The 27797-nt window shown below is 38.4% G+C and overlaps 1 protein-coding gene across 3 annotated transcripts in view; it reads left to right on the top strand.

Moving 5' to 3' along the window:
• SHC3 (SHC adaptor protein 3) overlaps positions 1 to 27797 on the top strand; it is a 66738-nt gene that overhangs the window by 5194 nt on the left and 33747 nt on the right. For all 3 annotated transcript variants that reach the window (XM_076363322.1, XM_076363321.1, XM_076363323.1), the window contains exon 3: positions 17246 to 17316. In XM_076363322.1, coding sequence (XP_076219437.1) covers positions 17246 to 17316 — 71 coding nt within the window. The remainder of the gene's footprint in view (positions 1 to 17245; positions 17317 to 27797) is intronic.

Raw genomic sequence — 27797 nt, 5'->3', positions numbered from 1 at the left:
GTATGAACTGAATTGCTGTGTTGCATGCTCTTATTGCATCCTTTTATTCTGACCTATAGTATTCCCTTCAGCGTATATGCAGGGCAGCTGTGATTTTAGCAGATCTCTGCAAGTAGACACAGAATTTACAAAATTACTTTTCTCTCTAGTGGCTAACCCAGACTGAGAAGCACAGCCTTAAGTGGAGCTAACATGGTGGAAACTGCAACATATGTGGCCTTCCCCTAGAAGACTTCAGGGCTCTTTGGAAGAATGTTCTCTTTTTTCCTTTCTGCTCTAACTAGAATTGATTTGTTGCTGGTTTGAAGTAGGAGCAAGATACCAATGCTTCATGGCTTTGTCGTTGTACTCTTTGCTCACCTGTTTGAAAGATATCCAGTGTAGCCTGTAAGAAAAAAAGAAGAGGGTTTCTTGCTTCCTTCTTACTCCTTTAAATAGACACAAAGTCAAATTTACAATCTACTTGTTAAAAAAAAAGAATATTAACATTACAGCAAGAGTTTTTAGTTTCTTTTTTTGGTTGACGCTAAATTTATCTTCATTATAGAAAAATTTGTGCAAGGTTTTTTTGTTTGTTTGTTTGTTTGTTTGTTTTAATCAGATTTAAATTCTGCTTCTATCAGTCAAGTTGCAGTAGTGTTAATGGTTAATCACTGATAGTTTGACACGGCCTGAGTAAAAACATGCTCAGTAGGATTTTGTGCATGTGATTCTAATAATAAAGAGCACAGTCCCAAAGCATCCTGCTTGTAATGAGGTTTACATGTTTAAGAAGTGGGTTGTGTGTTTCAGCCATATGATTATACTAGGACTGAATACTGATCCTTTAGTTCAGAGTCTGCTATCCTTAACCCAGGTACCCAAACAGTATTAGCCAGAGCTCAAAGACTTACGAAACTGGCTTATCACTGTGGATTTTAAAGCTGCATGCATGCAGGTTAGTCTCCCCTAAGTAAGTGTACAAAGTAAGAGAAGTAAGTGACAGAGACAGCATTGGTTTTTGCAATTGATCCCTCCTAGTATGCCATATTTCCTTGCTATCAGTTAGTATCTTTAGCATTTTCTTTCACTGTTATTTGGGCTATGAAAGAACAATACTGATGCCTGTTGCTCTGTCGAAAACCTCTTTTGAGCTCCATGGATCTGAAACACTGTGGGTCTGTTGTACAGCCAACTGATATGAAAGAAGCATTTCTCACAGAAATTAAATCAGATCCTACGAGCAAAAATCATACAGTAGAGTCTTTAATTATAATATTATTCTAATTACATGAATCAAGTACTATTACTGTACATTTGCACACCTTTCATAGAAAGCAAAGTACGTAATGATTTTGGTGCTGAAGGATTCAACTCTCAACGTGAATGTCTGGTCTGCAGTACATGTGGAGTGTTTGCAAAATGCCTTGGAAGCTTTGGCATAATTTCCACACCTAGGGTTATTTCATGAGTGACACAATTTGGGCACTGTTAATGTTGATTTGAGTAGTTAAAGTCAGAACTGTATTTTTTTAAAGCAAAAATTTTACAGTCCTGCTAGTTATTTACAGTTTTAAAATCCACAGATGAATTTAGCTGGTCGGTTTAGGAGGTAAAACTGCATTCAGTCAGAATTCCTTCTCTGTTTTTCCTTGGGAATTGGATTGTTGGTTTCTTTACTTATCTTCAAACAAGGGTTACAGTAAGAATACCATGTGCCCAATGTAAATATCTGCTGCTACACAGATGAACCAAGATCTTCAGGGAAAACCCATGCCTGCCTTTGCTGCTGGGGACAAGGCACTCCTTTGTGCCAGTGACAGGGCACTCCTTTGTCCCCTAGCCACATAACCCATTGGGGAACCTTGTCTCCGTTAACACACTAGCTGTATTTGTGTTGCAGCCTGGCTTCATTTTATAGTAGAAAGTTGAAGTGAATGCACAAGGTATCGATATTAAATTTTCTTGTGGTTTGCAATGGGAAAAATGCAGATCTGCCCTGCGATAGTGCCAGAGACAACCAGCCTTCCCAGCTACTGACACTCAGGGTGATTTACTCCTTTAAGCAATGAAACAAATTCCATAGTCGTAGAGGAAAAGGCGTCCAGTATTGCTTCTCTGCAGTTCTACATAGTCATGCACTATTCATATTTCATTGGATTCTATATATTTATGATAAAATGTGATGCAGCTCTACCTTTGGCTGCCCCAGGCAGGTCTGAGGCAGAGCCTGTCCATTTGTGTTGTGATGGGAATAACGATGGGACTCGGTGCAACCACATTCCCAGTCATCACTTGTTTTCAGAGGGGGATTGGGCGCAATTTAATAAGGGTAATGTAGAATGTTTGTTTAATAAGTGATAGATATTCCCCTAGATTTTTCAAATAAGTTTTTCATAGGGCCAGGAACGATTTCAGTCTCAAAAGGTTGACTCAGACAATCCAAGTCACAGCTAAAAGTTTCAAGACTAAAAAAAGCCCTTTGAAATTAGACAGGGATGGCAAGCAAAAAGATAAAAGGTAAAAATAAACAGGGTATAGGGACACACAAAGAAAATAATGTGAGGTAAACAGAAAAAGCTGTCTAGGCCTTTTTTCCACAGTATCATCACATTATATTTGCTGATACAGGGATTTTTGTCTTTTTTGTCAGAACAAATCCTGAAATTAGAGACATAAGTTGACCCAAATACCTTAAATAATAAGGACAAGACTGAGAGAGATATATTTTATCTTAAGATATTATCTTAACTTGCTCAGCACCATTTCCATCCTTCTGGATATGTTATACTAACATGCCTTTATTCCCATTTTTGGCTTTTATTAGCATAGGAATTATACAAGGGAGTGCATGTCTTGTTGGACACCAGCATCCTGACTGACATTTGACACTGCGTACCTCTGATGAAGTAATTATCAGAAACAGAATTGTCTCTTTTCTTATATACAAACTGCTTTAATTAACCACAGGACATTTTAAAAGTACCCTTAACTTCCCGAGAAATTACAATGTTTCAGAAACACCACCTTTGCAACCGAATGTAGGGGCCAGGTTTTGTCGCCACATGTTGAGAGCAGATGCTACAGTGTCATTCCTTTGTACTTACTTTTTTCTAAAGTCCGAGCAGGAATGAAGAGAAAAGGCCAGGCCTATAAACAGTGCAGAGTCTCCTTCTGAAAGGAAATAATTAAGTGTGAAGCTGCACTGCAAACACCACAATAAACTGTTAAAAAACGTATCAGCAAAGTGTTTTGAATCTACCCAAAGACTTTTCTTGGGTCAGAGACAGAAACCATGAAGGCAGTCCCCAGTATGGTCCTGTTCCTAGGTGACTGTTATCTTTAACAACACTCAGGCATGATAAAAACCTTCAGAATTAATGAGCTTTACAAGGGCCTGGTATGAAATCAAGCTGCGCTGGCAGATGCATTGAACCTGTTTCTCTTACAGCACTTCAGCAGCGTTAAGAAGGCAATGAAGTCTGGCTCACTCTACTGTAGGATTAATAATAATAATAATAATGATAATAATACCTAGCTCCTATGGAACACTTGTTGTTAATAGATCCTCGTGCTCTACAAAGTGACGTTTGTTTACAAGCTTTAATACAAAGTACTATTTAATGCAAAGTATCAAGCTTTTGTTTTTACTGAAAAGGAAATAAAGATGTGGAGGATTTAAGTCATTTGCTTGAGGGTGTCCAGGAAATTATTGACAGAGGTGAGACTTACACAACACCTAAGTGCAGTGCTCTTCCACCAGACCCAGCTGCTCTGTAAAGTTGCTAGAGTGAAGGTCTGCTGCTGTAAAAGGTCTCTAGCTGAGTAGGCAGAATAGGCAAATCAGAAAATATCTTTTCATTTTGCAAACTGAGCGCATTTATGACAGAAATTAGAGTAGAAATTTTGAAGGGACAGAAAGATGGCTTTGCCCAGGTCAGCAGACGCTACATTTGAACCATGGTCTTCTGTGATGCACTTTTAATAGTTGTCGAAGAAGGTCACCCAGCACACAGTGCATGCCACAGCAGACAGGGAGAATAGAAGGTTCCCTCTGAAGTCCATACCTAAAAATGTTTTTAAAAAACCAATAAATTGTTTATAAGCTCAAAGTTCATATGCTATGTGGATGTTTTGTAGGATCAGCGTTGTGGAGAATACCCTGGATACAGTGAGATACAAGATAGGTTTTGTTCTTGTTAGAAAGTCTGGTATATGTTGTGAGCTTGAAGTGAGCAATATTTATGAATGTATTTTTTAGATCAGCATTATGAATTGCAATTCAGGTTGCTCAGTGATAGGCAGAAAGAGTAGTAAGTTACATGAGAGACATCTGAAGAAGTAGAATTGACGCGCAGCCTGTAGAGTTAGGTGCAGCAGACATTTCAAGCTGAAACAAGATTGAGGCTACTTAAAATACTGTTATTTATGTAGCGTAGATTACCCCTGGATTTGAGACTGTTTTGTAACCACGCATTTGTTACAGCAATAGTTACATTGGATGAATAGCCTGCACATGAAGCAGGCCCACTCTGGAAGAGAAAACTTAAAATACTGATTGTTGAAGATGTAACATTCTGTCATTTTGAACCTTTTGTAAATTAATTTTACAGTCATAAAATAAGCAGAGAGCACTAAGTAAATAGAAACATTATATGAACCCTCTCTTGCAATATATTTATTTCTGCCAAGGAGCTGGAAGAGCAGGGCTGCTCGCTGCAGGGGGCACAAGCTGGGAGCTGCAGGTGTCCATCCTGAGCTGACACTGACCTCGGGGCTTTTGGGCAGGGGTGCTGGGGAGGCATCCCAAGCAAGGCTGGTCGGGGTCATTAGGGCCTGGTGGTGCTCCCAGCCCCCCAGAGCTGCTCTGCTGGGATTCTTTGTCGCCTTTATGCTGCAAGAAGACCTTTTAGAGATTTTTTCATGCTTGAAATCCAACCCGGGACATCTCTCGCCTTATTCCTCTCTTCTGCACATTGGAGGTCGTCTTTTGGGCACTCTTACTGTGAACACAAGTAACTATAGCTTAAGCATAAGAAAGTTAAAGATTGATAAAGATTCAGAAAAAGATGTGTTTTAATTGCTGAACTCTTGTGATGAAGACCAGAGGTACATGCAACATTGATTTAAAAAAGGACTCCTCACTCCTTCTGTGTTTTGGATTTTCAGCTTTAACAGTGACAGGTCCTTCCTAAATCACACCTCCAAATGTACAATTTTAAAAGCATAGCCATATAGCATTTCAGATACTTAGCGTAGGTTTATATTCAGCATAATGGAAAAGCACCTGTTAGATCTTCCATCTTCTGGGTCTGTGCTTTAATAATACTCCTCATCAAGCAGTTCTACTTAATGACTAAGGTAGTACAAATTTTTTAATAACTAGATATATTTACAGTGTTCATATTTACATTTTCAAATGTCTAATTATGATTTTCAACTATTGAAGCATAATGTTTTGGCTGCAGAAGCTTTTGCATGTTTGTGTTAAAGAAATCCTGATGCAGAACATAAGCTGCTAGAACTACTCTGCATGGTGCTTTAAAGGGAAATATATCTTAGTGGATATTCAAGGTAGCAAGCAAAAGAGTCTGGAAAGTGTTCACTGAAGTAAAGTATGCAATTATGAAAATGAAACAATTCATCTGTGATACTGCAGTGCATTCTCTAATGTGGTTCACACTGATTAATATCACACTGCAGTAATTGCATTCACCCTGTATTATATATTTTTAAAATTAAACCTGGAAAGTATAGAACTAAAGTTTTTTCCAAATGTAGCCTTTTTTAAAGAAAACTTTTGGGACATACAAAAAATTGAGGCATAATGCAGAATGTGTTTACATTTAAAATAATAGAATAAATCGTTGTCCGATGTGTGCACTTCTGGTTCTAGTATTTCTGAGTTTTTGCATGCAAAAACATACATCTGTAAAATAAGAACATAAGAAATATTGTACATGCAAAGCTACCAATATAGGTTTTTTGTGGAATCTTGTGAAAGCCCAGTCTGTCGTCCATTCAGCATCTGTACTGTGTGAATATTTTTGAGCGTGATGTTGGCAATCTTATTTCGTCCACATACAAGTAAGAAATAAGAAAAATGTATTTTCTTTGAAGATGTGTTGTTTTCAACCCCATTTGAGATGGAGATTAGAAAATTGTCAGAAGCAAAATTTGCTTCCCAGTGGTATCTTTCCCCTTACTAGCAAGAAATGAGACCTTAGAGTTGACTTAAGAAATTGCTTTTCAAGATAAGGTAAAATATATTCTTCTTCCCCTAGCTGAATCCTTCGCCTTTTTTTTCTTTAAAGGGGTTCTGAATCATTACCGTATGATTTGACTGTGAGATGCTGCCGGAATGCTTTCACAGGGGACAAATGTAAAACCACTATTAATATCTAGTGAGAATTGTAGATATATCCTAAACAGAATGGATTCTTCTTTTCTTTTGGAGGTTTATGGGATAGACTTTTTAATTGTTTTCTTACTGTTAAGATGCCCCATATTCTCATGTTGTGTGGAGATTTCTACGACTACTCCTGTCTGCAACTCTGATACAGGAAAAGTAGAAAAAATCCAGCTTATTCTAGTGAAATCAAATGAAAAAACATTCTATCAACAGAGAGAAACTGTACTCTGAAATATGGTGAAAATAGTGCACGTTGTACAGCTTTTCTTCGGATACCTCCTTTCCTCAGCAACTGGCAATAGTCACGTAAAATCTTCATCATACTTCAGAGATGTGTTAACAGACACGGAAAGTATTGCTTAGTATTGTTCTACCTTCTGTCCTTCTGTCCTGTTATCGGTGGCACATAAGTATATTTTCTTTTGCAAATGCTGGGCTCTCTCTGTGCCTCATCGTCAACAAGATTTGGAGGCATTCAACAGGTGTTCATAATTTCTCCAAGGCCTCTTTGTTTATATGAATCCCTAGCTACTGAAGAAGGACTTTATAGCTTTTTTGATCTCTGGGGGGGAAAAAGGAATAACCTATTTCCAGCTTTTTCAGAGTGTTGGCAAATCTTGATATCTTTTTATATACAATCATATTTGTCAGTTTATTAATCCATATATACAGCTGCCCACCAAAACTTTTAAAATAGTTATAAATATTGATATTCTGCATTTCAGAAATAATAAAAAATTAGCATTTTTTTAGACTTAAGAGTTCTTGATAAGCATTCTTAATAACAGTGGCACTGTATATTTTTGCATGCTTGAAGTCAATACATAGGATTTCAAGGTCTGTGTATATATAAAAAACACATGCATATATATAAAATATATACAATTGAAGTAGGTATATATAAATAAAAATTATTTTTTGTCATGTTAAGGTGGATTGATTCTTTTTTATCATTTAAGCAACTCAATGCAAGGAAGACCTGTGAAATAGAACAGTATAGTTGCCTTCCTTTGTTTAGAAGCTGATTTTTCTACTGGCAGTGGGTTAGACTTAGAATTAATTTATTTAGATGAAAAAGTTTCACAGCCTGTCAGTATTAATTAGTTGATGCCAGGCACTTTGTTTTATAGCTGATCCCAGAAACCCTCTGGAAGTCAGTCTTGCTTTACTTATGACTGAAAGCCTTTATGAAAATCTTCAGGAAATTCACTGTAAAAGGATTTACATGATTAAAGCTCGACGTCTAGCAAATATACAGTGACTCACAGTCATGCAGTGAAAATTTTAAAACGTGACCTTTCTTTTTATTATTTTATACTCTAGATGCTAAACAAACACTGTTTCTGTTTGGTACAGTGAATCAAAATATATCAAGGCACAGACATACAGAGAAAGTCTTATTTCCCTGTAGCCTCTTATGAAAATGCTTTATAACTCTACTATAGTAATTAAATCAAGAGCTTATAAAGGTTACCTCTTTTACCAAAATAGTTTAATAGTGTAATTTTAGCAGCATTCCTCTTATTGAAAATCCAGGCATTCAGTTCAAAGAACAAAATAGACAAGCAATACATTGTAAACACCACAAGTTGCCAAAATACCATTGAATTATACTAAAAATACTGTGTTAATTAACAAATAAAAGTATATGAATCATTGAAGTAATTTCTGGGAGGTACTGATCTCATGTACAAAATACATGTGTTTCCCTCCTAAATCCCTTTATTATTACAGTTGTGCACACCTGAGCCTGGTGTTCAAACAAGATAAGGCAGTTCATTGAAAGAGTAGGCTAACATTCACCAGTTAAGAATTGTTAAAGTCTGCTTATACAGGGACATTTAAAATATTTTTATATTACAGAAGCCAGTTATTGTACAAGAGGAAATAGGAAAGAGCTAGGTGTTGGCCAAAATTGGAGGTATTCCTGGGACAACTGTGTTCTGTTCTCACCCGTTACTGAAGAAGCGAACCACCTATTTCTAAGAGAAATGCGAACCTATTGACAGTCATATCCATCATCGTTTGTACTAGTTCAGAAGCTCTGTTGGTTTACTTGTCTTGTGGAGCAATTTGTGATGATAAATTTACAGCCGAAGGGTCAAGGCTTATTTGTAGTTGAACCCCAAAGAAGACTTGTTTTTAGATTTTCTGTTCCATTTCCATTCAATCAATCCTTACTTAGAGTTTTCTGGCTGGATTAGAACATGCATTCTTTAATGAGGAAAAAACCCTTTAGGGGAAATATTGATTCACTGTAAAGGTCTACACATGATTACTTACTGGTATAAAAATTACCAACTGCAGAAGTATGAAAGCACGGAAGAGTTCCTTTCTGTTTTTCACGACAGCATATGTTTATGACACATTTTTGGTGTTAGATTCTGACAATGTTTAAATATAGGGCCTTTTCCTCATTCAGAACAAGGCTGCCAGTGTTTCTTTCATGCAGGATTGCTGCTCCTGCAAGCAGGTATGCTGTTGTGCAGATACTGGGGAAGCACAGGGCAGAGGTACAGAGCAAGTCCCTCAGCATATGCTGGTAGAGCACAGCCAGTCATGTACCCTCAGAGATCTGCATCTTCAAGTAGTCCTGAAGATGTGTCTTCATGGAATCATAGAATCATAGAATCATTAAGGTTGGAGAAGACCTCTAAGATCATCGAGTCCAACCGTCAACCCAACACCACCATGCCCACTAAACCATGTCTCTAAGCGCCTCATCTACACGTCTTTTAAATACCTCCAGGGATGGGGACTCAACCACTTCCCTGGGCAGCCTGTTCCAATGTTTAACCACTCTTTCAGTAAAGACATTTTTCCTCACGTCCAATCTAAACCTCCCCTGGTGCAACTTGAGGCCATTTCCTCTCATCCTATTGCTAGTAACTTGGGAGAAGAGACCGACACCCACCTGGCTACAACCTCCTTTCAGGTAGTTGTAGAGAGCGATGAGGTCTCCCCTCAGCCTCCTTTTCTCCGGGCTAAACAACCCCAGTTCCCTCAGCCGCTCCTCATAAGACTTGTTCTCCAGACCCCTCACCAGCCTCGTTGCCCTTCTCTGGACACGCCTCAGGGGGAGGGAAAGGCAGAAGACTATGGCATGGCAGGGAGAATAACACTCATGTTAGGTAAGATCTCAGTATTGTGTTACTTGATAGCTAAGCAGAGCATTCAAAGGCAAATATTTATATCCCAAATTACCAGAGAAACTGAAATCTCTAGCAGCTGACTTAACGCTCTGTGACTACTGCTCATACAAATTTATTTCTCTCTGAATATCCAGTCTTGCTTCTGCCCACAGCTTTTTCTAATATTGTAACTCACCCTACATTAGAAATGTCACAGAGCTAATCTTCCATACCATCCTTCTGCTTAAAATATCTAGGTACACTGACATAAAACTGAATGGTTGTGTGCATGTGAGACCTTCTTCCCACCGCGCTGCTATCTGCTCAGTCAATGGTAGCCAGTATTTGCCAAAGGCTGCCTCGTCTGCCCAATGAGTGCTTTTCATTATCAGCAACACCTGCAGTGAAAGGGTGTCCTGCAGACTTCTGTGGTGCCAGAGTTTGGATGGGATGTCTGCTACGGCGATGGCAGGACGACGTACAGGGGCGGTTCTGCACCTACCAGGAAAAGGTTTGCCTGAGGCTTGGCAAATAACCTCTTAACACTGAGCAGCTGTTAAGGTTAAAAAAAAACAAAGAAAAAAGTTTATTGCACTTTAGAGTGCAGGTCTTCACAAAATGCTGACTTTTTGGTGATACAGAGAAGTACCTCCCTATATTGCTACCTTTTGTTCTAGTTTGGCTTCAGAAGTAGCTCCTGCACTCCAGTGGGCTAGCTGAACATTGAGTCCAGAAAGGTTTACCAAGCTCCCACCAAGTTCTATGTCCCAGTCGGGTAGCTGAGCCACATCCTTAGGTCAATGACTAACACCATATATATAAAGTCCCTTTATACTCTTTTTCCGTATGAATGCAGTAACTCTATATTTAAAAGATTTCAAGTGTAAATTCAGCCTTAGGAGCTTCCCACAGTCTTCAGTCCTCATAACTGCTCATGGCATCAGCTCATATCCTACCTCTCGTCTGCTGTACTGATGGAATATGCACGACAGCTTCAGTCTTTGCTGTGTAGAGATGTCTTCAGAGTACCCCTCCTTCTAAAGCAATTCTTTTATTCAATGTGAATTAAAAACATAGGCTGCCTCCATATTTAGCCTGACTAAATGAACCATTTACCTGATTTGAAAAGGTTTGAAAGTCTTTCTGGTAACTGGCAAGAGGATTTAGGCTTGTCAAGCTGCTGTATAAGCACATCATATTTTGAATCACTACTATTGGAAACAAAATTTTATACAAACTTATGTGAGTGCTGTAAATACTGGGCAGTATTTGCTGTTGTTAAAGACTAAGCGTTATTAGCAAATGATTGCAGTTAAAGGTAACTGTGCTTAAGAGGATAGCCCCTGAAGAAGCTTGCTAGGTTTGCGGGTAACATGCAATGTATCCCCACTGTTATTTAGCACACTCTCCTTCTTTCCTTTCCTTCTTTCCTTTCCTTCTTTCCTTTTCATTTTGCTTTGCTACTGGGAGAATCTAGGTGAAGAACTCAGGAAGGCCAGTTTTCTATGACTGGGCCATTTTTTGTGATCAGGATGAGGAGCCACTGTTTCACATTAAAAAGAGGATTCCCACATCTACCTGGATGCAGAGCCATACCTCCAGACCTTCTCTGCCTCCCACACAAATCCAACGAGCTAGCCTGGTACAGGGGTGCGCACACTATGTCAAATTCAAAGGGTGCAAAACTATTGGTGTGGAGGCTTTATGTCCTCCTTGTATAGGCTGCGTGAACAAGGATAGAAGATTTGTCTGCAAAAATGCCAAGCAGTTACCTTTCCTCCTGAAGATGTGGAAAGAAAAGGTCCTCGTGCCATGTGCCAGTATCTTTACAGCCTTCTGTGGAAGTGCTTTACCATAGGGTAAGGCATTTTGGTATGGGTAACTGAAAGGATAATTATGTATTTCAAATTCTAGGTATAACTCTGTACCCAGTTTATCTTGAAAAATAGCAAGGACTGTATTGTTACTGTATTTCTTCAGACAGATTTTTGTCAATGACTTCTTACTGCCTCTGTGAGTGGATGGATACTATGAACTACCTGGCAGACTGGCAACCACCAATCAGAGGGTTATTTTATGGATTGGCAAGGATTTTGTATTGCCAGATATGCCTGAAGTATTTCAGAAAAATGTTTTTTTTCTCACTTTTTCTCTCAACATAAAAGTTTAGTGTTTTCATGAATTTATAATGCTTCTAAGATTCCACTGTCCTCACAAAATTAATAAATTTACTGCTACAGGATACTATGTAGTTTAATCAAATACATATAACTACACTATGATCTCCTTATGAAGTAAAGAAGCGAATGTACGTTGTGATAAGCTATCTTTTTGTGATCTTTTCCTGCTGATTAGCTGAGTTAAGTAATTTGTGGTGCATGTCTCAGTCAAATTAGTAAGGTATTCAAGGTAATAAATGTTCAGTTAAAGCACAATTAAAAAAATTAGGAAGTATTGTGGCAATTATTATTAGTTTTCTTTTACTTAGTTTATTTTATTAAAGGGAACACCTTCTGATTACAGTTCCTTGTTCATTTTTTTTTCTTTTTTTCACTTCAGTGGTTTAGAGAGTGGGTATTGTAAATTCAGTTAAGCTGGGAAATTAATCTAATATGATAGCAAAATGATTCAGGTTTACTGTTTCTTATTAATTTGCTGAAGAGAAGAACTCATTTTGTAAGATACTTCTAATTATCAATCCTGTAGTCTCTGGCTATGACTTGGGTTGCTTTTGTGTTTTTTTCTTCCCCGTTTTATGCATCAATAGGGATATTAAAAATCCTGACCGGGTCCCCAGTTACATGTGGACAAACTTATCTTGAAATCAAGTCCTGGGCTGTTACTATTTTTGTATTATGCCCTGCTTGTTAGTGTATGTCTAGGCTTGAATCTTCATATGATTTAGGGTAGACTGCAAACTTGAAAGTAACTTCTAAGTATTGTGGAACATTGTGGAACTCTTAGTGCTCATTTCGCAAGCCCCTTTGGTGGTTAATGATGATATCTGAAATTAGAAGGAACTGTCATTTTGATGCATAAATAAATGCATGTTGCAATAGAAGCAACATAATCTGAATTTGAAATAAAATCTCTTCTTTTTAAATAAGGGAGTCCTCAACAGGAGTGAACTAGCACTGATCAATTGATACTAACTACTTATTTACTTTCATGGCATACTTTAATTCTGGACTAGCTCTTTGGCTAACAAGAATCAAATGCAAAACAAAAAACCCCACAAAACCAAATGAACACATAAACAACCCCCCGCCCCAAAGGAATCATGAAAATGTAGGCATATGACTTGAGATACACGTGAGGAACAGATGTAGCAAGTGAAAAGATGCTCACTTTTGCATACTTGCCATGTACAAGCTCAGCCTAAGCCTGTGGGTGAGAAACTTGCGGTGAATTGACCGGCTTATTACAGGGTATCTTATAATATGTTTCAGATATTTCTATTTTCAAAAATTAGATCTCCATACACCAGCCAGAACCCTGGGAACCTGAATCTATTTTTTGAGCCCCCAGGCTATTAGCAGCAGCTGTGCAACGTTAGTGCAGATTTCAGATACATCAATATTTGAAGGCACTGGCTAATTTTTGGCTAACAATGCAAGTACATATCTGTTTGCTGATGTAAACATGTTATCTCTTACATAACTTGCACGAGGCTTTGTGTGTTGCAGGTACAATCTACAATGTTGTGAACCACTCAGATTTGATGATGGTCATCTGGTTACGCAGATTAAAACCAGTCTATCGTAATTACTAAGAATACCCATGCAGTTTTGTTGAGCTAATGATACTCCAGTAGTTCAGACTCAGAGATTAGGAGTCCTTATTTTGTTAGAGAGTAGGTGATGGGCAGATGTTCGTGTTACCCATGTTCTGGGCAGACAGTCATCTGCTACTAGATCTGCATATGCCATTCAAGCGTTCAAGCATTCAAGCATTTGTCACTCCTAGGTTGGACTACTGCAGTGCTGTATGGGGCTACATCTTGCTACGTTTTTATAAAATATTTGTTGCTGTTGTTACTATTATCTTCTGGGTCAAACAATGGAAGATTTCTTCCAGTAACTTGGTGTTTTGAATGAGCTTGTTAGGAAACACTGAACAAGGTTGTTCATGTTCATGGGGCAAAAGGCATCTCTGACAGTGATTACCCTCGTTTGCCTTTTCTCTTCACTCCAAGCACATGAATGCATTCAGCGCTCCTGTGTTGAACTGTCTGTTTCTGATACATGTTGAGAGAACTCAATACCCTATCTTACACAGGGTACAGTAAAAAATTTTGGTTGTTAAACAAGAATTTTCTGACTGCGTCGTAGAGAAGGCAAAGGTACTTTAGGGAATATGGAAAAAATCTTCACCCATGGGACAAACCAGAAACCTGGGATATATGGCCTTCTCTTACACTGACCTGGAAAAATTGTAACTAGTAAGGAAGTTGGAACCTCATGCAATGAGAGAGGTATGGTCCCAGGAGTATGTGGCACTCTGCTTTTAGATTTACATCAGCTTCTGCAAGGTGCTGTTTAGCATGCAAAGTACTACTTATGAATCTAAAAACTCTGAATGGGAAGGTATTAATTCAGATGAAAGACTCTCTTCTCGGGGCATAGTAACATTCAATGAAGGTGGAAACTCATTCAAATATCAGAAAGTAGACAGAAGGCAGAACGTTGTCTGCGAGAGCTTGGACCTGGGAGTCCCAAATCTTCCTCCTTCAAGGTGGGCTGCATCTCGGTATATTTGTTTCCTGAGCAATGAGAGGGAGGATGCTAGTGGGAGCTCATAAATATCACAGTGCACAGTAGCTGATTGGTTAGAATATACATTAAGTGCTGGGTGAAGAGGAGCTTTTTTAGAAGTAGACTGTTTTATAACGATATTTTAAATGTTTTGTGGAATGCCTAAAGCAAAAGATAGCATTTCTTTTTAATCAGGATATTTATTTGTTGAAATAAATGAATAATTTATTTACTTGCTATCTTGGTTGTATGTCTCCTTTCTGTGGATCCTTGTCAGGATGTACTTCAAATGGATATTTTTAGAGAGCAATGTTGGTCTTGGGGAATAATTGAAGCATAGCAGTAGGTGAGTTATATGTCCCTGTAGTTGGCCTTTGGACCTTTTGAATGTCAGTTATTATAGTAATTTCGTTACTTGAAAATATGCCGTGGTGATTAAGTGTTCACATCTTTTATCCCAGAAAATCAGTTGCCATCTTTCCCTTTATCAGTCAGGAATACTGCAAGCCTTACTATGTTGTGTTCAGCTGTCTCCGTGCTACACATAAAACCAGCACAGGGTAATTTTTCCATCTGACCTTCCTTCAGTCTGGTTTTGTCTCTACTTTTGTTAATGCAGATCAGGTAGTATGACTCAAAGGAGTCTAAATGCACGCCTCCTAAGTATGTTTATGGGTATTTGTCTAACTATCTGTGTGTTTATTTTGGCAGTGACTTGTGTGCACATGTGTTTGTGTACTTATTTGCACGCCTGCATGTACTTGTCAAACTGCCTTCCAGAGTTTGCTTATAAAATGTTGGACTTGGTTCTCAAAATTGTACAATTACTTTGCTTTAAAAGACTTGTGGCAAATATAGATAAGTGAAGGAACAAGTGCAATCCAAAAGTGTTTTAGTATTGAGTGGTCTAAACAAACAGGTTGATGAAATAATGAAAACCAAGTATTTCAGTAACAAAAAATCACCGTGATACCTTTGAATAGTTATACCATTTACAGCATATTTAATTGCAAAAGTATCTCATATGAAATACATATTTGGGAAAATTTATCTGTAAAAAGTATCCTAGAACTAAAGCAAAATGACACAAAAAGAGTACAGGAAAACATCTTTCATTGCTGTATATTGGCATAAGTTAACTGGCTTCAGCTGATTATCTCAACTGATGTTTAATGAACTTCATCTCCAAGCAAACCAAATCACCCTCTGAGATACTTAAAGATAGAGTTAATGGCTTAACTTCCTGCATCAGAGCACGAAAATGTTGTTCTGGATGCTTTAAGTACTCAGGCAGAAGTATATGTAAAAAAGGAATCTACTTGTAATAAGATACAAGGCTTACCTAATTTTACACTGATAGGGGAGTGATGATAATCTAAAGAGCTTGAGAGTATGACCCTTGGCTTGAAAGCTCCATGTGCCAGGATCGCCACAGACAAGATATTTTCCATGAGGATTTTACAAGCTTTTCAAAAAACATAAGATTGCAGGAGATTTCTAAAAAATTCTAGGAAATGGCTCTTGAAATAACCCTTCCCAGAAACTGTGGGCTATTATAATCCAAGTTTAAGCAATTTAATGAATAGGAGTCACTTGATATTCTAGTTTATTTTATTCAGTGTTGTAATGACTTCAAACATTTGATAGCAATAAATTAAATAATAATGGACATGTGAAAACAAACCAGATACTCCCTCGGCTTGTAAACAGTTTGTGACATACATGTTTCTATAGAAAAAGCATTGCTGAAATTCTAGATAATATAGTTACTGATGTAGTAATTGTCTAATCAAAAGATCATTTTTTCAGTGTAAATAAAATTCCCAAACAGACACAAAATGGTGGCCTCACCTGATTTTTTGCACCAGTTTCATACCCAAATAGATTGCATTACGCTGCAAATAGATATAAAAACTGTTATAAAACTGATATAAAAGCTGATATAAAAACATAGTATAGAATAGCGTTATCAGGCTCATTATGCAAAGACTGATCCCTGTTTCCCTTGACTTTCAAAAGTCAGGTGTGTGGTTGAGTACTTAACCTACATGCAAAGATACTGCCATGGGATATGCCAGTCATGAGATGGTTTGTACAAAGCCGCTATCCGAATATCTGACGAGCTGTAGCTGCATGTAGACTTTAGCACATGCAAATTATGCCCACTTTTGGAAGCAAGTCTAGAAGATTCACCTGAGTTTTTCTCACCCCTGTGATAGATACTCATATTTTAACATATTTTCTAATGGTAGTCCCTCTTTTTCATAGAGATGCAGGGCAGAAATCTGGGTCAATAAGTCTGGTCTTTTCCTAACATTAGCTAACCTTCATGTCATTCTTCTCTTGAATGACCGTGTTGAAGCCATCTCTCAGCACGGGTTATTAGTATATTTTGTTAGCATTTTCCTATATCTTTATACTAGTGTCATTAATGAAAACATTAAATCCCATCTATCCCTGAGGTGATTATTAAGGAATCGTCTTTGGATTGCTGGTGCTCTTTTCAGCTTTCCCTGCTATATTTTACCTTTTTTATACTAATGAGGCTTAGTTCTCTCCCTCTTAAATAAGATTTTCCTACTAACCAGTGCTAGGTGAATTTGCTTTACCACACTGCCTTTTTCATTAATATTATTTTTACTTTGATTGGCTTCATACCTAAAATGGAACAATTAAGATAGAGGAAAATTAAAAAGCACATCAACACATTATGAACTAGGTGTATTACAGTGATTAGATTAAACATAAAAAGATATGCTGAACCAAACTTGAGACTTAAATGAAATAAAATGTCTATGGAACAAATCTGTGACATACAAGAGCATAATCATAAAAACCTACCTGACACATAGGATAAACCAAATGTAAAAATAAGAATTGTACAATGCCTTTCAATGATTAGCTGCATTTTCTCCCAGAACTCAAGAATAATTATAATACGTTTTCCAACTGTTTCTTTTTCCTTACAGTACTTGGGGTGTATAGAAGTCTTACGCTCAATGAGATCTCTTGACTTCAATACTAGAACACAGATTGCAAGGTAAGACTTTGTACAAGTATGTTTTTTAAAGTAACTTCTGAATTGTGTCCCCAGAGTGGAAAGGCCAGGAAGATGGCCTTTACATGTAGTAAATAATTTTTGGATACTGTAAGTCCACTTTTTAATTTTGCTTTTACAGGTAAATCTCTCACCTGGTATCAATATAGCTCCAACGGGCCTTAAAGGATATTTTCTTCATGGTCTTTTGATGTGCCAGGAATTGCTTTAGAAAATTTTTGCCTGTTTGTTATGCCAAATAAGGCACTTACCTGGGTACCAATTTTGTGACATTTAAGCCAGTGAGAATTAGAATATTAAATCTACATTGAAATCTAAATCTACATAGAATTAAAATCTACAACGTATTTGTCAAAATTAGTCTAGGGAGCTGGTTTGGATCCACATGTTTATTGGTTTTTATATTAATTTCTTGTGAAAAGATGTCAGATTACAAACTGGATGTACAAAGGATATAAATGAAAATATATCACCACAATGGTACCAGAGACAAATGAAAGAATATTGTCTTTTTCAGACTGTGTGTAAGAAACAATAAGCTTGTAGTAGGTTCTTATTACAATTCTTTTAAACCTGTTGCGGTGTTTTTGTAAAAGTGGTACAAAGTACAGCACTGTCTTAAGAAGTGTCCATGAATCATTTTTTTTCTAGGAGACTGTTTTCTGAGAACTATAGGAAATAGTGTTTTGCAGGCATTTTCACTTGAAAAGCTGAGCTCATTGATTTCAGAGGACTGTAGCACTGACGTCTTCTAGCAACTGGAGACCATGTTTTCAAATTCTGGCGCCGAAATAATGAAGTAATCCTTTCCAAAGGAACACATATAAAGTGATATGACTGGATACAGTGCTTGAATTTCACCTCTTTGAGGCGTCTTACAGTTGCTGATCATCTATCATAAACCATTTGTCATACTGTAGGCAGCTAAGTATTTCTTTTATTAAATGGGAAAAATTACTTATTTTTAGGCTTGGATGCCAATCGTACGGTGTATGTGCATTGTCTTTGAGTTACACTTGCATACAGCAGCTCTGAATTGGACCCTGTGAGTCCTCACAAAATGTTAATCATTAATTTGTCAAGGTACTGTGTTGAAAAGGGGTGTAAAAGCGCAAGGACAGGTGAATGACAGAATTCTGGTTTTTAGGCAATGTAGGCTATGGAGGCATCTGAGAATTTTACTACTGTACTTTTTTAAACTCATTGTGTATATTTCTGTGGTATTTGCAGCACTGACCTTTTAAAATGATTTCATGTCTAAGCAGACTTGTAGTTCCAATGCAGGTGGCACATTTGTGTTTACCACTTGGAAGTTAAATGATACTGGCTTATGAAACAGTTGTGATAGTTATTGGGTGTGTATTCTATACCTGAAGGTGAACTGAATTCAGCTTTATTTTTCTGCACAGTCTCTTTCACTATATGTCTTCACTGGAATAGTGTTGCACTTTTCTTATTGTCTAGCTTAAAGGCACAACTCTGCCATTGATACTTAAGCATATTTGCTAATCTAAACCAATGTGGTCTACACAAAGTATCTTTGTCTTATAGTTCTTTCAATACAAAAATGATTCTTGGCTTTTACTGTGAAACAGACTTGGAATTATATTTTTTTCTGTGGAAGTTATAGCATATTTGACTACATGGTGGGCATTTTCTTGGCTCATCTTCCTCTGACCACATCTAGAGCACAGGATATTTTTTCAAGCAGGAAGCCTGTTTTGCTTGTTATTTTGCATTTGCAATTTTCTGTTTATCATAAAACAATGAAGACTCATTAGCTCATGATTCTGATCATGTAGTTCCTGATCTAGAACTTTTCTGAAAGTAGAAGTTTTTAGGTGACTTTTGAATCAGGATCTGGCATCTTGATCTACATTTCATTAATTCATCTGGCTCTAGAAATCCCCATGCCATGTCTTAAGTTTTAAGTACTCACAGGAAGCAGTCAGTGCCATGCTTTATCATGTAGCATTTCACATACAAGCCTATTCTTTATTAAGAAAGTATTATTAAGGAATTATTACAATTCACATTTGCTGATTAACTTGCTCATGTGCCTTAAGAAACATAACATAGGCCTCAAGGTATGTACTGGATTAATAAGGCTGATGTTCTGATATTACAGGCACCAATTCCTTCTTAAGAAGCCACCTGGCACCAAATGGTCTATGCAGCCCTTTGATTACAAATAAAAGTACCTGAAAGTTACATTTATGTCTACTATGTCATACATTTATATTTAGGTATGTCCATTGCTGATTCCTCTGCAGCCTGGCACCAGTAAGAAAACTGTGCTTGTAACCTGATGGCTTGTGACGGAGTGTGACTGAGGGTTGGGTCTGTAGATCTAGTAATGTTAGCTGTGACTGCTCCAGCTGAGGAACCTAGATCCGTAGCTGCAGTAAAAGCTTTTCTGTGTATGGAGCTGTGTAAACTTCTCTGTGCTGTTTCCCATAACTGGAGAAACAGATGTCAAGGCAGCTCTGATCCCTTTCTGACCCGTAACTTTATAAATTGATCCTATTGCATGTGTCACACCTGTTTAATCTGTTATTTTTTCCAAGACCTTGCAAAACCAGTCATAGAAGAAAGTGATCCCTCTTGGGCCAGTATGACTTCTGGTATTATGCAGCATTTACTACATACAATTAAAAAACAGTTAGAAGAGATGAGCCAAGTTACCTGATTCAGTGTGGAAGTCCGGATGCATCTCTTCCTAATAAGCACACATCGTGCTTGACACATACGAAGCACTTTCTCCCTTTCTAGCACTGCATCACATCCCTGTCCCTACCTGCTTTCTTACCCTTGCTTTTCCTCCCTGTTGCAGAGCTCAAACATAGGAAGTCAGCCACTAGGAATCCTACATTTGCCTTTTTTCTGTCTTCCGGTTATTGCATATGTCACTTTATCTCTCCGCTAGCCTTGAGGAGGATGAGCAGCACCAATTCCTAGAAGAAAATAACTTCCGTGGCTCAGTCATGGGAGGGTGAGATGTGTAGTCTCTGGCTCTGCTGGAAACATTGGGCGTTATTTTTGAGAAACCATTAGCCCCAGTCACATACAACTGTGTCATTAAATGAATTAGTGCTTGTAAAGGGCACTGAAATAATCGGGTGAACATTTAGAAATTACTTAAAAATTGGGCTAAGATTTCCAGTGACCTTGTGAATTAGACACCCATTTTAAATAAGAAGTTAAAGGAAAAAGGTTGTCCAGATATTTTGAATGGCTTTGAAAATCCCAGCCGTTATAATTAATACATTAGGAAAGCATATAAGTCAGTGTGTATGCATGGACTGGTCTGACAAATGAAGAACTGTGACTTCAAATCCAGGAACTGGATTGAAGTCCCAGTGTAAACAGTTTGGTCAGCGGTCTTTCCTTCCTTGTCACAGTCATGTGAAAAATCAACCTGTGCCATGTAACGCTGTTGTACTTGGCCTGTGACTTGTTTTTATTTTGCTTTTTCACTTTTTGTAAATTAAAATGTTAAAACTTGCAGCAATACATTTATCTTTGTGTGAAAGCAGTGAGCAAGTGCTTTCACTTGTCATACTCTTCATCCGATCTTAACAACCTTGCTGGTGCCTGACAAAAGGTATTTTTATCCTAATTTTGGATCTGATTTGAGGAAAAATGAACAGCTATGTACAACTTATAACAGATTTTTCCCTGTATCGTTACACATTTGAAGTCTCAAGATTCTTTCACCACAGGAGAAATAGGAGAACTAGAGTAGTATTAATCGGTTGTATTGTATTTAGTCTTTTGTGTAATGAATGTAATGTCATGTGAATTCTTGAGCAAATAAATGGATGTGCAAGCCAAGGGTCAGCAGTTATGCATAATGATAAATAAAAGCCAGCTGAATCCCCATGTTGCATCATTCATTATCCAGTGATAATTCTTGTAACACTTGTGAAGTCAAGATGACTTTCTTAGGCAGCAGGACGAACAGAAGCATTTCATTTTCAACATAGCGGAGGAACTTGAGGACTAGCAGGCAAGACTACTGAGCGAACCACAGGTGGCAAGTAGTCCTAAGTTCATCTGAAACCTACCATCATCGTCACAGAAAGGGGCCACTTTTAAGCTTGTGTGGCCAGGCCCTTTGTGCCCTCAGGCTGTTTATTAAAAAAAAATTAAAAATCAGGTAAAATTCTTTTGCAACATGTGCAGTGTTTGCAGTTCATATAATATGTTTGTATGCTTATTGTTAAATCTGTTACAGTGTAATGCGTCTTCACTACTGTCTTGTATGCATGAGTGTAGTTATGCACTGGATTGAATTAGAATAATGTTGCATGCACTGTTTGTCATACAGCAGTGTCTGGACTACAAGGCTGCATGTTCATTGGTATCTAATTGAATGCAATCAGTTTACTGCATGCAGCCTCAGAAAGTCACACCTCCCCGTGTTGCGTAAAACATTATATTGCATGTTGTATTAATAGCAAGTCGATCAGAGGACTGAAATACTTCGTATCAGCAGTGGACCCGAATCCAAACTCTGATCCCAATCCTCTCCATGAACTCTTTTGGGCTGAACAATTTGAAAGAGACTCCTCTCCAAATGTGGGGCCTGAACTTTATTAGTTGTGAAAACCAAACCCATTTATGCCAATATCTCAAGCTTCTGGAGGGGAGATGATGGAAATTCAGACTTTAGAGCTGGGTTCGAGTCCAGTGCCAAACAATATGAATGGAGTTCAGTTGATGTAGTGTTTCTTTTAGCCGTATCTGTATTCTTTGCAGAAATTCACTGTCAGCAAGCATCACTGAAAAAGGGATGGAAGACATGGAAAAGGAAGAATGTTTCCTCTGTGATTTTTGAAGGCGGATAGGTAACGTGTTATCTGCAGTGAATTCTGTATTCAGTCTCCTCCTTAACATGCTCTCTTGCTTGGAAGGTGAGTGTGGTTCACCCCTGCTTTCTGCTACGTGGACTCTGGATGTGGGGTAGTGCTTAGGGGATGGTGCTCAGGGGGTGGCAGAACACACATATGCACACCGCATCTGGATACAGAGCTGTATGCAGGAGGGGGTGTGAATGAGAATCCTCTTTCCTTGTTCACAGTCACTTCAGGGCCAAATCTCTGGGAAGCACGGGGCGCTGACTACTGCTCAGTTCACCAGGAAGCAGGATTTCCAAAAGTGGATGGGGACATCCTTATAATTCATACAGCACACGTCTAAGTGGGACAATGACAGCTACAGTGCCTGATACTGTCAGAGAATAATTTACATTTGCTAGTTTAGCTGTCATTAGCACAGAAATGGGTTAGAATAAATAGGGTATTGTATGCTTAACATTGAAGTCTTTCATTTTCCATGTAGTATTAGTGGGGAAAATGTTAGCTAGAATTTGGATTAATTTGACTAATATATGGTAACACAAAGCCTGAGTGAGAGTAATTAATTGAGCTCCCCCATTCCACTTACCTTTGTGAGAAAGCAAAGAGCCTCTCAGGGGATGGGGAAGGTGGAGAGTTGAAAGCCAAATGGTCAGGGAAGCAGTTATGGGTATAGCTGTACACTGGGTTTTCAGAAAGCTGGTAACTCCACGTGGTTCTGCAGAAGCAGAAGGACTGAGGCAGAGTGGTCTTAACATATTTTAAATGCAAATTGCAATGCAAAGTTAACAACTGCCTAGCACCTTGGAAACAGAAACACTCTCAAGTTCTTCTGCTAATAGCACCTAGCAACTTGATCACACAGAGAAACAAAGACATAAGGAATTTGAGTGTCTTTAGTCACTCCAGTGACAGTGACTTAGTCACACCAGACAGTTCTTCACCACTGGATGGTGGCGAAGTCCAGTTGGCAAATACAGCTTGTATATTTTTTGTCAAATACAGCTTGTACATTTATAAAACGTCATATAAATTATGGGGTTATTCAGAAGGGCAGTGTTAGAGCTTTAATCCTCTAATAAAAAAGTGGTTTTGGAAGATATCTATCTCCAAAGTCCTGCTTTGGACATCAAGCCAGTTCGGGGTTAGAGAAAAATATTCATTAGACTAAATTTTTTCATTTTACTTTTGTAAGGTTTCCTATGCCTTCCTTTGATATACCTGCTATGGGCTACTTTTTGAGAGAGAATATACTGTAGTAAATGACCTGAGGCTGGACCCAGTTTGGATGATCTGGGTTATCTACTATGATCCTGATTTAGCAACAGAAGACCGTTTTAATTTCTCTCTCTCCATCTCCCTGACCACTACTAGAATAAACAGCTATAGACTGGGCTGATTGGAAAAAAGCCTGAAGGTCACAGAAGAAGTTAAAGGATTGGAGCTACCTAACAGATCTAAACGTCCAAGCATATTTTTCTTTAGTTTTTTGGTATCATTGACCTCGTTCTTGACAGATGGAGGGTTGTGCAGAAGGAAGGCTTTTGTAGGTGTGCATTCAATGTCAAAGTCTTGTATACCCCCACTTTATGTTCATAAAAGCTGCAACCAATATTTTAAGAGGTTTCCTCTTTGAAAGGTACCCCAAATTTTGGACCAAGATTGTCAGAGTCTAAATAATGGTTAATTGCGGATATATATGACTGTGTTCGCAGCAGCGGAGGAGCAGCTGTATGCCTCTTTGGCATTGCCTGTTGGTGGCATACATTTGCCATAGCTGTAAGGAAAAAATGGATATGTTTGCTCCAGTTTTGCTAAGCACAAATCTGACTGTGTATGCATGCAGAGTGAAGAGGTATATCTAAATAACGTGTGCTACTGGATAAACAGTTTCACTCTACATTTCTAAAAATAAGACCATTGTTCAGAACTACTGTATTAGGAGAAGTCATCAAGATTAGGTAGACTTCTTTGTTACTGATGAATGAAACAGTTTCTGAAACTTACTTACATGTTATAAAAGAAGGTACAGATTGTACTGAAATTGCCTCAAATATTCCTTAAGGTTAGATCATCTATAAATACTGAGAACAGAGCTGTCATTGAGCATACCAATAGATAAAAAGTTTCTTCGGCAGTAAAAGCAAAGAGTGCTTTCAAGTGCATTGACTTCTGTTAGCAGGTTGATGTTAAGTCTCACACTGAAGATGCAGGAGCGTAAGAATAACAACCATTGGATAGACAGCATGCTACTTACCTAATAGTATGTGGTACTCTGTGTCTAACAGTTGCCAAAGCCAATCCTTTTACTGTGTAAAGTTGATTCAATAAACCAAAAAATGAAGTCGGCCAGCTTCCTTTCATTTTCTGCTTGTAGATTTTCTACATGTGAAAAAACTCCGTTTCAAGAAACAAAATGAGGAGCTGAGGGGAAGAAAAGGAGGAGTCGTCGTCTCCTTGCTCTACGAGTGACAACAGCTTGCATGCCACGTCTACTGATGTCACCTTATTCCACAAACCTTTCCTTCCAGGCTTTCTGTCACTTGTGTGGTCAGGACAGGCTTCATTTTGGTCAGGCTGGTGTGACAAAAGGCATCGCTTGGTCTCTGCGCCACTTTCTGGGGGGGCTCCCCTGCCGGGGTACTCCCCACATGGTACTCTGAATTCGAGGCAGCAGGCCCATCCACACCACGCAGTTAGCCTCCTCTTCCTATCCATATTCTCTGCTCTGTTTTCCTTAGCTACTTCTCCAGCCTTACATCTTCCAGAGATGGTCAATTTGCAGTTGGCATTTAAAGTTCTGTAAACAGTAGTATACTGGTTTAGTCTTCAGAGCCTGTGAATGTCCTTTGTGCTACTTCAGACAGCACATGCTCATTTTGTCTGTTTTGCAAATGAACAAATAATATTTCAATTATTAAATGGATTTCTAAAAATGTATTTTTGGTCTCCGTTTTTTTCTTTTTCAGCAGCAAGTTATTTTTATATTTGGTATAGACCTTGTTTCTCCTCGGCAAACACTGGTACAACACTTGGTAATGATTTATAATTATTTTTAAAATTGTCAGGAATATAATACAGTTAAGAAATAACTGGGAGCCTTCTGTACAATTCTGCTAGACATGTCATGCTTTCATTTAAAAAGTCCATCTTTTGATGTCTCTTTTTTTAACCTGTGAAGCCCTACGCTTTGGAGGTGGCAAAGATAAACTTGGGAACTATAGAAGACTAGAAGATATTAACAAGAGAATATTGGTAGTTTTTGAGTCTTGTCATACAACACATTTCACACTAAAAACTAGTCACAGTTTCTCGTCTCAATATTTGAGATGGCTATACTTTTTCCAAAGATGTTGAGAAAATCTGTGCAATTTGTATGTGCCTGTCATTTCCCTGAAATGTTGAGTTCCAGAATTCTGTTTTTTAATCAATTAAATTGTATTAATTAAAAACAGCAATAACAAAACCTAGCATCACAGCCAAGAATATCATTGAAACAAGAAGGGAGGGTATTTTCATGTGATGGTGTTTCATAGAGGAACAGATTTGAGCTTCCTGAGTGGGCTACTTTATATAACAGTCAGAGTAAAATATGACTAAAGCTATGAAAAATATCAGGGCATTAGCCTTTTTAATGGAACAAAATGGCAATGTAAAATGTCTTTTTTTCTGTCTCAGAGAGATGTCGTGTCACTTTAAAGCAGAATAGGTCAGCCTCGGAAAATGCATATTGGTAATTTTTCACTGGATACATTTGCATGCTGAAATTATATTCCAAATACACAACATATTTTGTGCCAAGAAAATGACTCCACAGTATGACCATCTGCAAAGCAGAAAATACTCTTGGACAGATTTGGAACTCAGCATGTGGTCCCTACTGCAGACAGTGCAGTAGCTAATTTTACAAGAGATCAAGATAACTCTACACTGGTATTTATCTGAGCCTAGCTAATGAAACAGCATGTGCCTTAGAAAGGTGTAATATGTGTCTATGTCGAATAACTTTCTTATTGGAAAGGAAGCAAATGTAGTCACAGGCAACTTTTCCAGACTCTGTGCAACTGTTTAGCCATGCAGATATGTCCAGAACTACTGCTTTTGCCTTCCTTAGACAAGCATTTGCATGCACAAGTCAGGTACGGCACTCTCAACCTAGCAGCAATATCTATTTCTGGGTTTGATTTGTGGCTCAGGTGTTCGTACTGCAGAGGCATTTGCAAATTTGATTTGCTGCAAAAAAAGCTTACGTCTGCCCTACGCTGCCTGGCAATGCAAGCTAGAAAGAAGTCTTGAGCATGTCTTTTCCACATTACCAGGCTATCTGTGTAAAGACCCTCCCAAAAAGGATCTAGAATATTCTGAACAGAGAGATCCAGGAATCTTCCCCTGGAAAACGTGCATATCAGTGCGGTGGCAGATATTCAGCCATCCTTTTTCGTCCTGTTTTCATCAGATACTTCTTTAAGACTCCTTAACTCCCAGGTGGGAAAAGTACTGTGCCTTTTGTTGCAGGTACACAACGAGTTGCTGCCAGGCCGCTCTGACCTTTCCTAGGCAGAATTGAATATCTTTTCTGAAGTTCCCAGCATTTTCACCAAAAGCATGGTTAACTTAAACCCTGCAGTTGCTTGAGTACATTTAGTATTCACAGAGTTTCAAAACCGAAGTTTAAAGAATTGTTAAATTCAAGTTCTGACGTCCTGCCTCATCTGATGTGTATCTCAACAAGCTGTCACCTTTCTCAGGTCCTTCCCCCCACTTCCAGTCTTCCTGCAGACTTTGGGAACACTGAGTTCAGTAAAACTGAGATATTTTACTAAAAGGAAGACAGGTAGTTGGAAAATCTATAGCGCTTTGTTAGTGAGTGAGAGGATGTATGTCCTAGCTTTTCAGCTGCTTAGTGCTTTCCCTGCTCTGCTGAGGCAGGGGCGTACAAACAGTAACCAAGGCTGCCTTGCCAACCCTCAGCCCTGGGCTTCAGCCTCTTCAGCTGGTGCATTTCCTCTCCTACGCTCAAGTGGCAGTTTTGATCAACAAGGTCCTTGAGTCAGATGGGTCTATTCAGTAACACGCTTTATGTCTGATTATCTGGAACTGGCAGGCAGAAGAGGTAGTAGTAAAACCACTACAAATCCCAGCCCTGCACCAGAAAAATAACAAGCTTGTAAACGTTTTTTGTCAGGTGTGGTGGCGTGAAAAATCCCTTTTCTTCCCACCTGCTCCATGTTGCTGCTAGAGAGAGAAGATGGTGGAGGCAAATAGGAAGAGAAAGGAAGTTACAGGTGAATTTATTCCTCAAGCACAGTTCGTATCTCTGAAACACAAATCCTTTTTGTGAGATGCAAAACCTATGAGGGATCTCAATGCGCTAATCAGACCACTGGAGGAGACAAAGAGGATGAAGTGCTGGTGATGCCTCTGTGTCAGCAATTTGCAGCCAAAATACCTGGGAAGGTCAGACATACCTGGGGAAGAAAAAGGCATGGATCTGAAAGACAGCGGTGGGCTAGGGACTGCCACAGGCCTGGACTTCCTACCTCATTGCCTCCAAAGGATTTGGTTTGACGCAAGAAAGAGATGGGAAACCACAAGTTTTAGCTC

Source organism: Aptenodytes patagonicus, chromosome Z (genome assembly GCF_965638725.1).
Source record: "Aptenodytes patagonicus chromosome Z, bAptPat1.pri.cur, whole genome shotgun sequence".
NCBI lineage: Eukaryota > Metazoa > Chordata > Aves > Sphenisciformes > Spheniscidae > Aptenodytes > Aptenodytes patagonicus.
Note: the sequence above shows the minus strand (reverse complement) of the source record. Positions and strands in the feature narration are given on the sequence as shown.